General features: G+C 47.6%; 1 protein-coding gene across 1 annotated transcript; it reads right to left on the bottom strand.

Annotated features, from left to right (window-relative positions):
• Positions 1-41: 41 nt before the first annotated feature.
• Positions 42-9,876, bottom strand: TCP10L (t-complex 10 like). The gene is made up of 7 exons (XM_087424956.1): positions 9,847-9,876; positions 9,043-9,098; positions 8,523-8,652; positions 4,357-4,572; positions 2,553-2,675; positions 1,191-1,349; positions 42-796 (listed from the first exon to the last, which is right to left on the bottom strand). The coding sequence occupies exons 1-7, from the start codon at positions 9,874-9,876 to the stop codon at positions 95-97; spliced, it is 1,416 nt and encodes a 471-aa protein (XP_087281082.1). The 3' UTR covers positions 42-94.
• Between the last annotated feature and the right edge of the window lie 1,560 nt (positions 9,877-11,436).

Below are 11,436 nucleotides of genomic sequence, written 5' to 3' on the forward strand. Positions count from 1 at the left end.
TCAGGTCTGGGGGACTGACGGCGGCGGGATGGCATCTACTAAGAGGCCTGGCATTTGGGGACAGAGGTGAGTCAGCAGTTCAGGCCTGAGGAAGCTAAGAGCTCCTATTCTGGCCGTTGAGTTTGCAGGCCCCACATGTGAGGGGCGCCCCCCACATCGTAGGCACCGGGGTCATGAGGACAGGTGCCAGCAGGTGTTGTGTAGGGGGTTGTGCTAATTTTCTGATGGCGACTTGAGGAAGGGGGCTTCTTCCCCAACTGGCCCAACGGTGCTCTTTGGTCCTGCTGTGGGACCCCAGATGCAGAAGGCTCTGCACAGCGATGCTGACAGCCCTGGAGCTCAGGAGAGAGGGGGCAGAGGCCAGACTAGGAGTGTTCCACCGAGGGGGCAGGGATGCCCCAGGCAGACACGAGACTGCCCGGAGGCTCATGCAGAGAAAAGGGAGAGGCCGAGGCCAGCCACCTAGAACAGCTCCCGGTATATGTTGCGAGGGGGTTGGGAGTGTTGGCAAGACTGACAGAAGAGGACCCAAGAAGCGACTCGGAAAAGGAGTCAGAAACGAGGATGTTCCGTGATCTGTGCGCACTGGCCGCAGGAAGACTCTGAGCAAACACTTCCACGTAATGAAAGCCCACATCTTAAAGCAAGCAGCAAAATAGGAAGCAGAAGTCCTCATGATCTCACCGTTTCCGTCCGCTGCTGGCTTGTCCTCCTTGAGCGCCGCAACATGAGCAGCTGGCACCGGGGACTTTCTGCCGCTTGATTTGTGCAGACTTCGGGAAGATTGGTGTGCAGCCTAGATACAATGACAGTCACAACCTGACACCGTCACTCCAGCTGCGGTGCCTCAAGATCAAAAACTGGATGCTGCAGGAAGCCGTTTTAACTGTAAATGTGTTTCAATAACGTCCCAGGACTCCATCAGAGCACCGCACCCAGCTCCACGAGATAGGCCATTTTTACACAGAGAGCATGGCGGAGCAAGGCATGGTCAATTCAGCTAGTTTACTTTTTTAGCATTAAAGACAAATCTGGAGAAATTCAATTGTTTTTATCTATGGAAATGGAATTATTCTAAATAAATTTAAACTATTTTGAATAATAAGTTGAGTATTCTTGTTAGACCTCTGTGGAATTTTATCTAAATATAAATTTTAAACATGACCATTGGTACTATTTTCTAACGTTACCTTTTCATCCTCAAAGGCAGTTGGTTTTTCTTCAGAGGGAATATCCCTCCCAGTAATCATTGCACTTCTGATTTGGAGACTTCTGGAAAGAGTTTTATCTCCGTCTCCATATGATATTCTTTTCCCTGAGTCAGCTCTTTCTATCTGTATATTTATTGGCTGAAAATAGATGTGGGGGTACTTTTGCATTAATAACAAGCATATTATCCAAAAATATCAATAAATACATCGTGCTGGCTGTCACAGAAGCTAGACTATTACAACCCTGTTTCTATACCCTACAAAGTAGAACTCTTGGTGTATCTCATTTTCCATTTTATAGCCCATGTTCTTGTGGAATTCAGGAAAGTCATGATTGATCCTGTAGAACAGGTTTGCCATCACAGCAAAATAAATTGCTCAAAACTGAATTTAAAAATGTATAAAAGAAATTTTTTTCTACCTTCTGTATTATTCAAAAATTGATCGTTTTGAGGTATGGATAAGCCGGTTATTCATTCACTCATGCATATATTTATTAAACAATTATATTGCCTGCATCTAATTAATTCAGTTCAATATGGGAACATAAGAGAAGGCTGCATCTCAAAGGAAACCAGATGGTCTGCCCAGTTCATCCCTGGACTCAGATGCTGTCTACTCAAATGATCCAAAAAAGATACTTCTCCTACTTTTAATAAATGTCTGGATTAGGAGATTCCAGACCCTCTGACAAGGAATAAAATATTTCCTGCTGAGTAGTCACATTGGGAAGGCATGTCAGAACCCTAGAGCATCTTCAGGAGCTCAGGGGTCTTCTCAGGGCAGGTCAACCCCATTATCCGGTGCTGGATGGGCACACAGACAGGCTCCCAAGGGTGAGGCTAACACAAACCCAGGGTGGTAGCAAATAGGCTGGCTGGCAAAATATTCTAAACAGGAGCTAACTTTAACAAGGAAAATCCAGTAGAGATTGGATAGCATCCTGCACAGAAGCCCCGAAACAAACAGCATGAGCTCCACACGGAGAAAACCCGTGTTGAAGCAGAAGGTGCAAGCAACAGCCGTGACCTGGAAACACAGGGCTTTAAAGTCAAGACATTAAAAGATCTGGCTGCTTAAAAACCCCGCCTTAGGCTGCATTAATAGATTAAAGCCCATAATCCTGGGGTGCCAGCCCTCCCGCGTGTGGTCGGCCCTCGCCAGGCTCTGCTGTGAGCGCTCAGAGGAGAGTGGGGTGGGAATCCTGCCATTATAAGAACGGCTCCTGCAGGGAGGCAGGGTTTCACGATGAGATGCTGGTGGGACACGCGAGTCTGGGTACCTGACCTCCGCTTCCTTTTACAGGTTATAAACACTGAGGATCACCTGGGAGGAAGTTACATTTTTAGATGACAGCCTTTGTCCTATGAAAGTAACACTCTGACTTCTGCGGCCAGCTGGTTTGGGTGTTATTTCTTCATCAGCTGACAGAGGTGGAATTTTTCCAAAAGTAGATTCTGATACCTAAAAGGCAATTGATCACAGACAAATCTCAGGGGGAACCTTCACATCTTCAGAGGTATAGTAACTGTAAGATAAACTTAAATTTTAATCCATTCAACAATAATTGCAATGTCCTAGGGAAAAAGTAAGGACTCAATGGGGGGGACTTGGGCTAGTTTCTCTCCCTTGATGTGTTGAAGACTGTCACGGAACACAACACACCACAAACACGGGGCCACTGTGTGCTTTGTGTCTCTCACTGTTGTCCACTAATTCAAAATATCCCAGGTTACCAGAAGCAACAAAATAATCAATACCCAAATTTATTTCCTTGGACTATGTGTCTTCTACTGAGAACGTATTAAAGGATGAAAATGTGACCCTGTTTCTAGTGCTGTCTCTCACAATTCATCAAAGGTTTAAATGCAAAATCTCAAGCTTCCCAGCTCAAAAGCAAACAGCAGGTCCTTCGGGTAGAATGCAGTGTTTCTGGTTATTCTCCACTCAGCCCTCTGGGGAGGGGGTGTGGGTAGCCGAGAGGGCTGGTACAGCCTTTCATCCCATTTCCAAAGTGGCTCATCCACGGTCATGACTTCTGTCCTGGGCTCACGTGTGTCACTGGGTTTTTGATGCTCTGCCCCTAAAATTGTGTCTCCACGCAGACACACCTGTATAGTACGTATCTAAAGTATGGAATTCACGTGTCCATCCTGGTTTTTTCAAGTCAGATGTGTCCTTCTGAGAGTAGATGCCGTCCTTGTGAAGAGCCCCATGACCCTGTGACCAGCACCGTGCACAGAGCACAATGTTTGGAAATTCACCAAGCAAATGAGCTCAAAAGTAGAGGGTGTGTGTGTGTGTGTATGTGTGTGTGTGTGTGTGTGAGTCGTTGTGCCTCATCAGAAATATCCTAACTCCTTGAACTGTAGACTTGAAAGTCCACACAATAAGTGCAGATAAGAAATGTCAGGACTTTCCTTAATCCACTAGAAAATACCCCCACTTATATTTTGAGGGTATTTACATGATTTCATGTGGACATCTGTGCATAAAACTTGAATGATTCCAGTTGCATAGATACGTATGCAGGAAGTAGAATACAGACATAAAACAGACAAAGCAAGAATGCTCTGGCCACAACCTCTTCAGCACATTCTCTTAGTCCTACGACCCAGACATGGAAGTTACGTACAAGCAGGCTCACGTTTAAAGGCACCAACTACGTCTATCTAGGAATACTGACTCCTCCTTTGAGGTGAGGCAGGGTGGTCTGTATTCCATTTCTATAAAGCTGTCCCGGTGCGTGAACAGAGCAGCTGAGGTCCTGGGAGCGGATCACGGGGTCAGAGAGCTGGGTCCAAATCCAGGCCCTGGGGTTCCCCAGCCACATGACCTAAAAGGAGTTAGTAATAGAATCTATCACATGGGGTCATTGTAGTGAGTGAATAGGAATGCAAAGCACATGGCCAGCCCGTGTAAAACCCCCAGCAAGTGTTTGCTGCTGCTGTTACTAAATGCCGGAGCAACAGTGGGAGGCCTGATCACTCCAAGACTTATTACTCATTATTTGTGGGAAACGGAGTTGATTAAAAGGTAGCCCTCTCACTTCCTGGAGGGTCAGAGATACCACGGTGCCCCCGTGAAGAAGCACACCTTTCTTAATGACGTTACTTCTAAGTAAAATAAAGAAGCCTTTTGGTACCAGAGCGTCTGATTTCCTTCTCTCGTGAAGGGAGGCCGCACGCGTCTTTTTGGCTTCTAGTCGCTGCAGCTCTGAGGCTCTGAGTCCATCCCGCAGCTCCAGGTTCTGTTTCATCAGAGCATCTATCTGCGCCTGGAGTGTGCCATGAGCCGCAGACCACCGAGACTCCTGCCTCCTGAACTCTTCCTGCAGTTCGGTGACCTGCCGCCGTAATCGCTGTGGTGCGGAAGAGAACACCAGACAACCTCAGACCTCACGGCCGGGGCAGGTGTGTGGGGGCCCTGACATCTGAGGAGCTAAACAGACCAATGATACCTTTATCCATTTTTATTAAGTAGCGTCCGTTATGAATTATTCCACATGATATAACCAGATAAAGATGGTTAGTGAATTATTGTTCTTTGTTAAAACATTACTGGGGCAAAAAGAGGCTGAGAGTTCTTTCATGTTTTTGTTCTTAATCTTATCTTTAGGGGTCGGTACAGCAGGGAGTGAAGAGCACGAGTTTCCAAATGATTCAGACCTAGATTGTAATCCTAGCTTCACCACTTCCTTGCTGTGTGACCTTAGGTAAGTCACCTAACCTCTCTGGCCCTCAGTTTCCTCTTCTCCAAAATGGTGATACAAAATTACCTCAGATTGTTATTTTGAGAATTGAAACCTATGCTGAATATAGAACTCCCAGTACAGAGACTGGGAAACACCGAGTAAGTGTTAGTTGTGAGTTTTGTACCTACTTCATTCAATTATCCCCATCTTAATGTCACACAGCTTTTCACTTTAATATACAAAACAGACTTAAAAATAAAAGAAATACTAGTCATTGGGCATAATAAAGGAAATGTTCAAAGATGTTTCAGAAAGAAGCTTTTAATCTGCCTATGTTAGAAACAATTTGATAGAGAACTTTAGAATAAAGAAAATAAGTTATAAAACTCTAGAACTCGAGAAAAGTATTTTCTTATAAAGATTATCTCTGAGAAGTCATTAGCATCACATTGCAAATGAACTATTAAAAGAGAAAATACAATTTGAGAAGAAATCAGTGATTGTATTATTCTTTCGACTTATTCTAGAAAGAGGGGAAAAGTAATTGCATCCTAATTTTGAATTAAATTAATATTCTTTCCCTCCCCAGGAATTATCCTAATAAGACTAAATTTGTGAAGACTGGCGATGGAGAGCTTTGCGGCAGAGGGTGAAGTTGGCAAGGAACTGGGGAGCCTGGAATGATTCTCTGTCAGTCAAATCGCTGGTCCCTTTCCCGGCATGGAATCGCACCGGAGACGTTTCGGGTAAAGGCACAGGGAGGAGGGAGGAGCAGAAGTCCCAGCGGATGTGCGAGATGAGTGCCTCCGCTCACAGGCGAGGAGGGAATGAAGTGCCGCAACCAGGTCATGCCTGTGAGACTCCTGGCGTGCTGCCCACTCTGGGGGGAGTCTCGCCCACCCTGGTGACCAGAGCCGGGACCTGGAGACAGTGGTTCTCACGTTACGTGCTCCATCTTCTTGGATGCTCACAACCAGCCTGTGAGAGGTGTTATGATCCCACGTCGCCGAGGAAGAGATGGGGCAGCAGTGTTTCGCGGACTCCAGTTTCATTCTGGTTTTCCCAGGGTGAGAAGCAAGCACAGCGTGAAAATTCATGACGATGGCCGCATCACCACTTCCGTTACAGAAGTACCATTTACTGAGCATTTGCTTAGCATTTGCCTAAACACTGGGCACCTGCTCTCCAAATGTTATCTTGTGTAATTCTGAAACAAGCCTTTGTGGTAAGTGCCACTATGATCTCCAGCTTAGGAATCACAAAACTGAGGCTCTGGGGGCCGGTCACCAACCCAAGGTCACAGGGTTAATAAGTTGGGGACCCTAACTTTGAACACAGAAAGGTCAACTCCGGAGCTGGCGCTTCTTCTCAATGTTTTTTCCAAGCATTTATCACCTTCCAATGTATTAGTTACTTGTTTATTACGTCTATCGTGCACTTTCTTTCCATCTTCCTTCAATACTACGGTGTGAATTCCTCAAGAAGGGGTGTAAGTGAACATAAGTGAGGCCATCTTGTTACATTAAATAGCCCTTTCTTCGTTGGAACCTTTCTAGCATGTGGTCATTATAGATTGCTGCACACTCTCATGATTTTCTGGCCCTGATCCTGTGCACCTACCCCTGCTGAGGTCCTCTGACAGCTTTGTTCGTAACAATTTTAATGAACTTTCCTGGGGAATAAGAAGGCGTCCAGGAAGAAAGAGCACCTGTAGAACATTCAACATCATTGACAGAAGAAATGAACAACGAGAGATCCTGGAGTCTGTCTTGTACACGTCTGAACCCCCTCCTTAATGCTCATTTTCCCTGTATAACTGCCTCAAGATTTTGTAATCCTTGAACGTGGGTTTTTGAGACATTAGTCACCCATTTTCCAATTTGCCTGCTAATCTAATCTAATTAAACTCTCTTTCTAGATCCCTAACTCGTGATGACGAATTGGCTCAGACCGAGGAGAGCAGAGAGTGCCCATTGCTCCATATCACTGCGACTGACTTGCCATCCCCTGATGCATCCCAAGAACTCCAAATAGTGTCTGGCACACCGCAGGCACTCCATGAAGACTGTCAAATGCTTGAATTCTCCTAGTTTTAGCAAGCTTGGGAAGACAGACAGAAGCTGCCATTGGGGGAGGGGTGGGAGAAAACAAGAGTGTAGCTGAAGATGAAGAGAACAGAGGCAGAGAAATCTCAGACTCAGAGGACACGGAAGGTGCTAGATGTCCACCAGAGGGGAGGGGTCAGGGAGAGTCGGGCACCAGGCTCAGGGATAAAGCCGCGCATCTTGTGCCTCCCTCTGGGTCCAGCCCTGGGCTGTTTGATGGAAGGGGTTTAAGTGCTTAACTGTCAGCATGATCCACGAGGAAGCCCTTTTCCCTCTCTGGTTGTGAGGAGCTTTCCTCACTGTTGTCACACTGTCCCTCATCACCTATCCTTTACGGGCAGTCATGGAAGGTTGAGTAGGACAGAGCTTTAGACTGGTCTATGACACTCCAATCTGGACCCTATTTGAAGAGAAGTTGGAAATATCACCCAGACCTCCTAAGTCGCAGTGTTTACACCCGAATCGAGAATTGTGTTTTCTCCTGCATCACATGGTGTTGTAAGGGTCATGTAAGGAGTTCCACTCCACCTCTGCTGGGGGCCAGGCTGAGCTTCTGTTGGGTTTCCGTTGACTTGTCCACTTGTCCATCTCCCCTACCAGACTCTGAGCTCGATGCTGAGGTGGGGGCTCCTCACGTGGGTTTGGGGCTGCGTCCACCCTGTGCCGGCTCAGGGACCTTAAGCCGGGTGTGAGCCGCCCCATCTCTCCATCAGTGACATGGGATCCGAACACCTCTCACAGGTCAGTTGTGAGGCTCCAAGATGATGGAGCACATAATGTGCTTCGGGCAGGGCCTCAAAAAATGGTTATTATCCATGTTCTATGGCTAATACTTCTGAATTCCCAGAAACACAAGCAAAAACCCTGTGTTGCATTGGGATGGATATTTTGTCAGCTGTTTAGAAATTAGCAGAAGCCACAGCATTTTAAACCCAACATGCTAGCCCTTCCACGGGATCCTTCCTCTGACCCTGTGTTTCAAGGATAAACGAGACTGACAGAAGATACAGTCCTGCACTGTGTGATCACAGCCACTGGACAGATGACACAATGGACAAGGCGACATCTAGGGGCTTAATGGAAACAGAGCATGGACAAAAAGAGACACTCTCCTAGGGGTCAAGTGTGGATGCTGATAGAGTTCTAGAAGTTTGGTGGATGACTTAAGTGATGTGAACATAGTGATTTTTTTAACCAAGTTTTTACAGTCTTATGCCTTCTCTTGGGTTAGGGAAGTTAAGCTGAAATATTAAAGTTTAACTTCCCGTCCTGCCTCTCACCTATCAAGACATAAAGTTGCAGAAGGGAAGGAACTGTGTGCCCCTCCTAAAAGGAAGCAAATATCGACGTCCATGTGAAAGCATCACTGAAACAGTCTCGCAAGATGAGAAGCAAAGGGAACCCTGAATGCTGGGTCTCAGGGGTTGGGTCCGGATAAAAGCCGGTGAGACTAAGTCGACACACGAGCCCCACGGCACCGGGCGTCCCGGGGCCCAGCATCGCCTGGCTCACCAGCATCTCCTCAGCCCGGCTGTCCTCCCTGGAGAGTCCAGCCATCTTCTCGGGGTGGGTCCTGGGCCTGCTGTCCTCTGAGCTGCCCATCTCTGCTGGCTCGTTGGCCTCCACGTGAGCCCTCAGCATTCTGGAGGGAAGGAGGAGGCCGTCAGGAGCCGTGGCTGAGGTGGTGGGGCCTCCCCCTCCAGTATAGGATGGAGTGACACCTCCTCATCACAGTCCATCTCCCCCTAATGCTTACAACTGACCCCAGGAAAAAGCCATCTCAGTGTCTGGGAACCACAGAACAGCCACACGTGGCCTCTCCTTGGCAATTTATAAAAAACGCTTTAATTCATAGAAAATCAGCCTGACACATAATGGACTCTGGCCCTCCGCGTGATCTCGCCGTGATCAGGATTGTCGCAATGGGAAATTTAGGGAACCCTCAGCTCTGTAATTGGTGCGAGCGGAGTAGGCCCCACTTAGACAATCCAAACAGACCCTTCCACTGTGTTGGATCCAACGCTTTTCTAACGCCTCCAGCAGGTGAGGTTTGGATGGACTGGGGAAGCCGCCCTGCAGGCCTGGCCCCTAGACAGGCAGGGAGAGGCTGCCACCGTGCACCAGACCCTTCCCGAAACAAAACGAGAGAGGGCTTTGTTAGTGCACAGCCTCTCTCTGTGTGTGAAGACACGGCACGGAGACCGTCTTTCAGAGGATGACATTTCTGTCCCTAACGTGAAGCTCACAGCAATTAAAACAAAACAAGGAAAACAAAGGTCCCCTGGGAGTGTAAGGCCTCTCGGCTGACTCACTGCCCTGCTAGTTGAGGAAGCCTTAACAAGAAGAGGACTACCGGCTGACTCAGAAGGAGACTGTGACTTTCTCCACACAGAGAACTGGGGGAGGGGGTCGGTTAACACACGACTCAACTCATTACCAACTTCGCCTGTGTGTAAACAGAAATGTATTTACTGTAAACTTCGAACTGTAGATAAACATAAGAATGAACGATTAACCACGGTGATGGAAGAATAAGCTGGTTGAAAGTGTTTGTTTCCTGATAAAAGATAATCAAATATACCAACAGCAAAGACAACAAAGAACCTAGCAATTCCATTCTTTCTTTCCCAGTTGGGTTTTACTGAAGTCTCATTCAGAAGTTGGCTTGAGTTTATCATTCTGGTAACCCTGAATAAGGCACTTCTTTCCCATTTCTCTAAAAGAATAAATATCCCAGTGTCCTTGGCCCCAAACTCTTAAACCCCTCAGTCTAGGGGAGACCCCTTCTCTCAGCCTAGTCCTAGCCTAGTCACCTCGCCTAGTCCATGGTGGTCACTTGGGCCAGGATCCTGTTCCTCTCGGCCATGTCCCCCCTCCACTGCTCCTGACACCTCCCTCCCTCCAGTCTCAGAACACAGTGGACTGATTCTAAACTGACTCCCTCTCTTAAAGGGGCATACCCTTTTCACACCTCCCAGTACTCCATCAAGCTTTCTGATTTCATAAGCTTAAATTATAATTGAATATTTACAAATATGTGATTTGCATATAGTAAGCTCACAGTTAGTGGAATATATCTACCCACACAGGAAACTGGAGATGGCAAAATTCCCCCTCCCAACTGACCCCCCAAAAATGTATTTAATACCAAGTTTTCAATATGCAATGTATAGTAAGAACTCATTTCTCTTAGCACACAATCTTGAAGAAATATAAACTGTCTTTTGATGTCAAAACAAATTATTTGCTAGAAGAGATGTTCACGAGGAGAGAATAAGATACGGGAGTTTAAAGAGGAGAAATGATTCAAAGTGTCATCATTTCACAAAATGCCTCCCCATCTAAATGGTCCGTTTGATTTTTGTGATAATGAAGAAGACGAGGAGTTGGGGAGTTAATGTTTGGTGTTAAATGTTAACCATCATTTCTCATGAGCAGTCCTGCATACGTAATAATCAAATATTTAGAAAGCCAGCAGAAGGAACCTTCTGGACATGCATGCATTCTATGCAGTGTAAGAGTGATCCCGGGGCCCTGGTCACAGCTGTGCTGCAGGACAGCCTTCCAGCTGCATCAGGGTCCACCCAGCTGCTCCCAGATGTCTGTGACCAGCCCTTGTTCTACTTCCTTCCACGGTTCCAAGTTCACGTTGTTGGACTGGCCTCTGTTAGGCAGGGGCGGCCAAGCGCCCAGTGCTGTGGACTGTGCTGTCTGATAGTCACACTGTCTGTCCTACAGCCCTGCCATCACCGGGACCCTGGCCTGGGTGAAGAGTCCCTGCAGGACAGCTCCAGCCACACAAAGCTGGACGTGCAGAGGAGGCCTGAGAAGCCCTCACTCAGTCGTTCCGGACGCCGCTGTGCCCTGTACCTGCTGGGGAGGCCAGGAAGCACGCTGCGCTGGAGGGAGCTGCAGAGCTGGGCCGTGCGCTGTCTGCCCTGGCTTCCTCCTCATCCTTCGGACACACAAACGCTTTAGGTGGTACTTATGGGGTCAAGGTTCCTGACCTTGATGGGGAGGTGGCACTCTGTCACTCCTACCCCACTGCTGCCTGTGGCGGGGGCGACCCTGCCGGCCAGCGGCTCTGCCCCAGAGGGTGCCGCAGGGATGTCAGGGGAGTTATGAGAACAGAACGAGACGGCAACTGATGAGGAGGAGGTGGGAAATGGGGCAGCCAGGCCCAGACCCTCCAAACTTCACAGGGAGGGTTCGAGGAACACGACAGGAGCTTTGGAGGACGGCACCGTCCGGGTCCTAGTGTTCATGGTCAGGAAGGGGAACAAGAGCCTGAGGGGCTCCCGTGTGCTAGGAGAGGTCATACGGACAGAACAAGTATGAAACCTTTTCTGTAAAAAGCAAACTTGGAAAGTTTTGGTGTACTATAACAGTAATGCTTTCATTTGACTATTAGCCAAAAGAACATCTT

Source organism: Ceratotherium simum, chromosome 38 (assembly GCF_057802395.1).
Source record: "Ceratotherium simum simum isolate JZ-2026a chromosome 38, ASM5780239v1, whole genome shotgun sequence".
Taxonomy (NCBI): domain Eukaryota; kingdom Metazoa; phylum Chordata; class Mammalia; order Perissodactyla; family Rhinocerotidae; genus Ceratotherium; species Ceratotherium simum.

Coding starts and splice junctions, on each gene's coding strand:
- TCP10L (XM_087424956.1), bottom strand. CDS start 9,876: ATGGCCGAGAGGAACAGGATCCTGGCCCAA. Junction 9,099..9,846: donor GGAACAGGATCCTGGCCCAA/GTGACCACCATG, acceptor CTGCCTGTCTAG/GGGCCAGGCCTGCAGGGCGG. Junction 797..1,190: donor CTGCCTTTGAGGATGAAAAG/GTAACGTTAGAA, acceptor CATTGTATCTAG/GCTGCACACCAATCTTCCCG.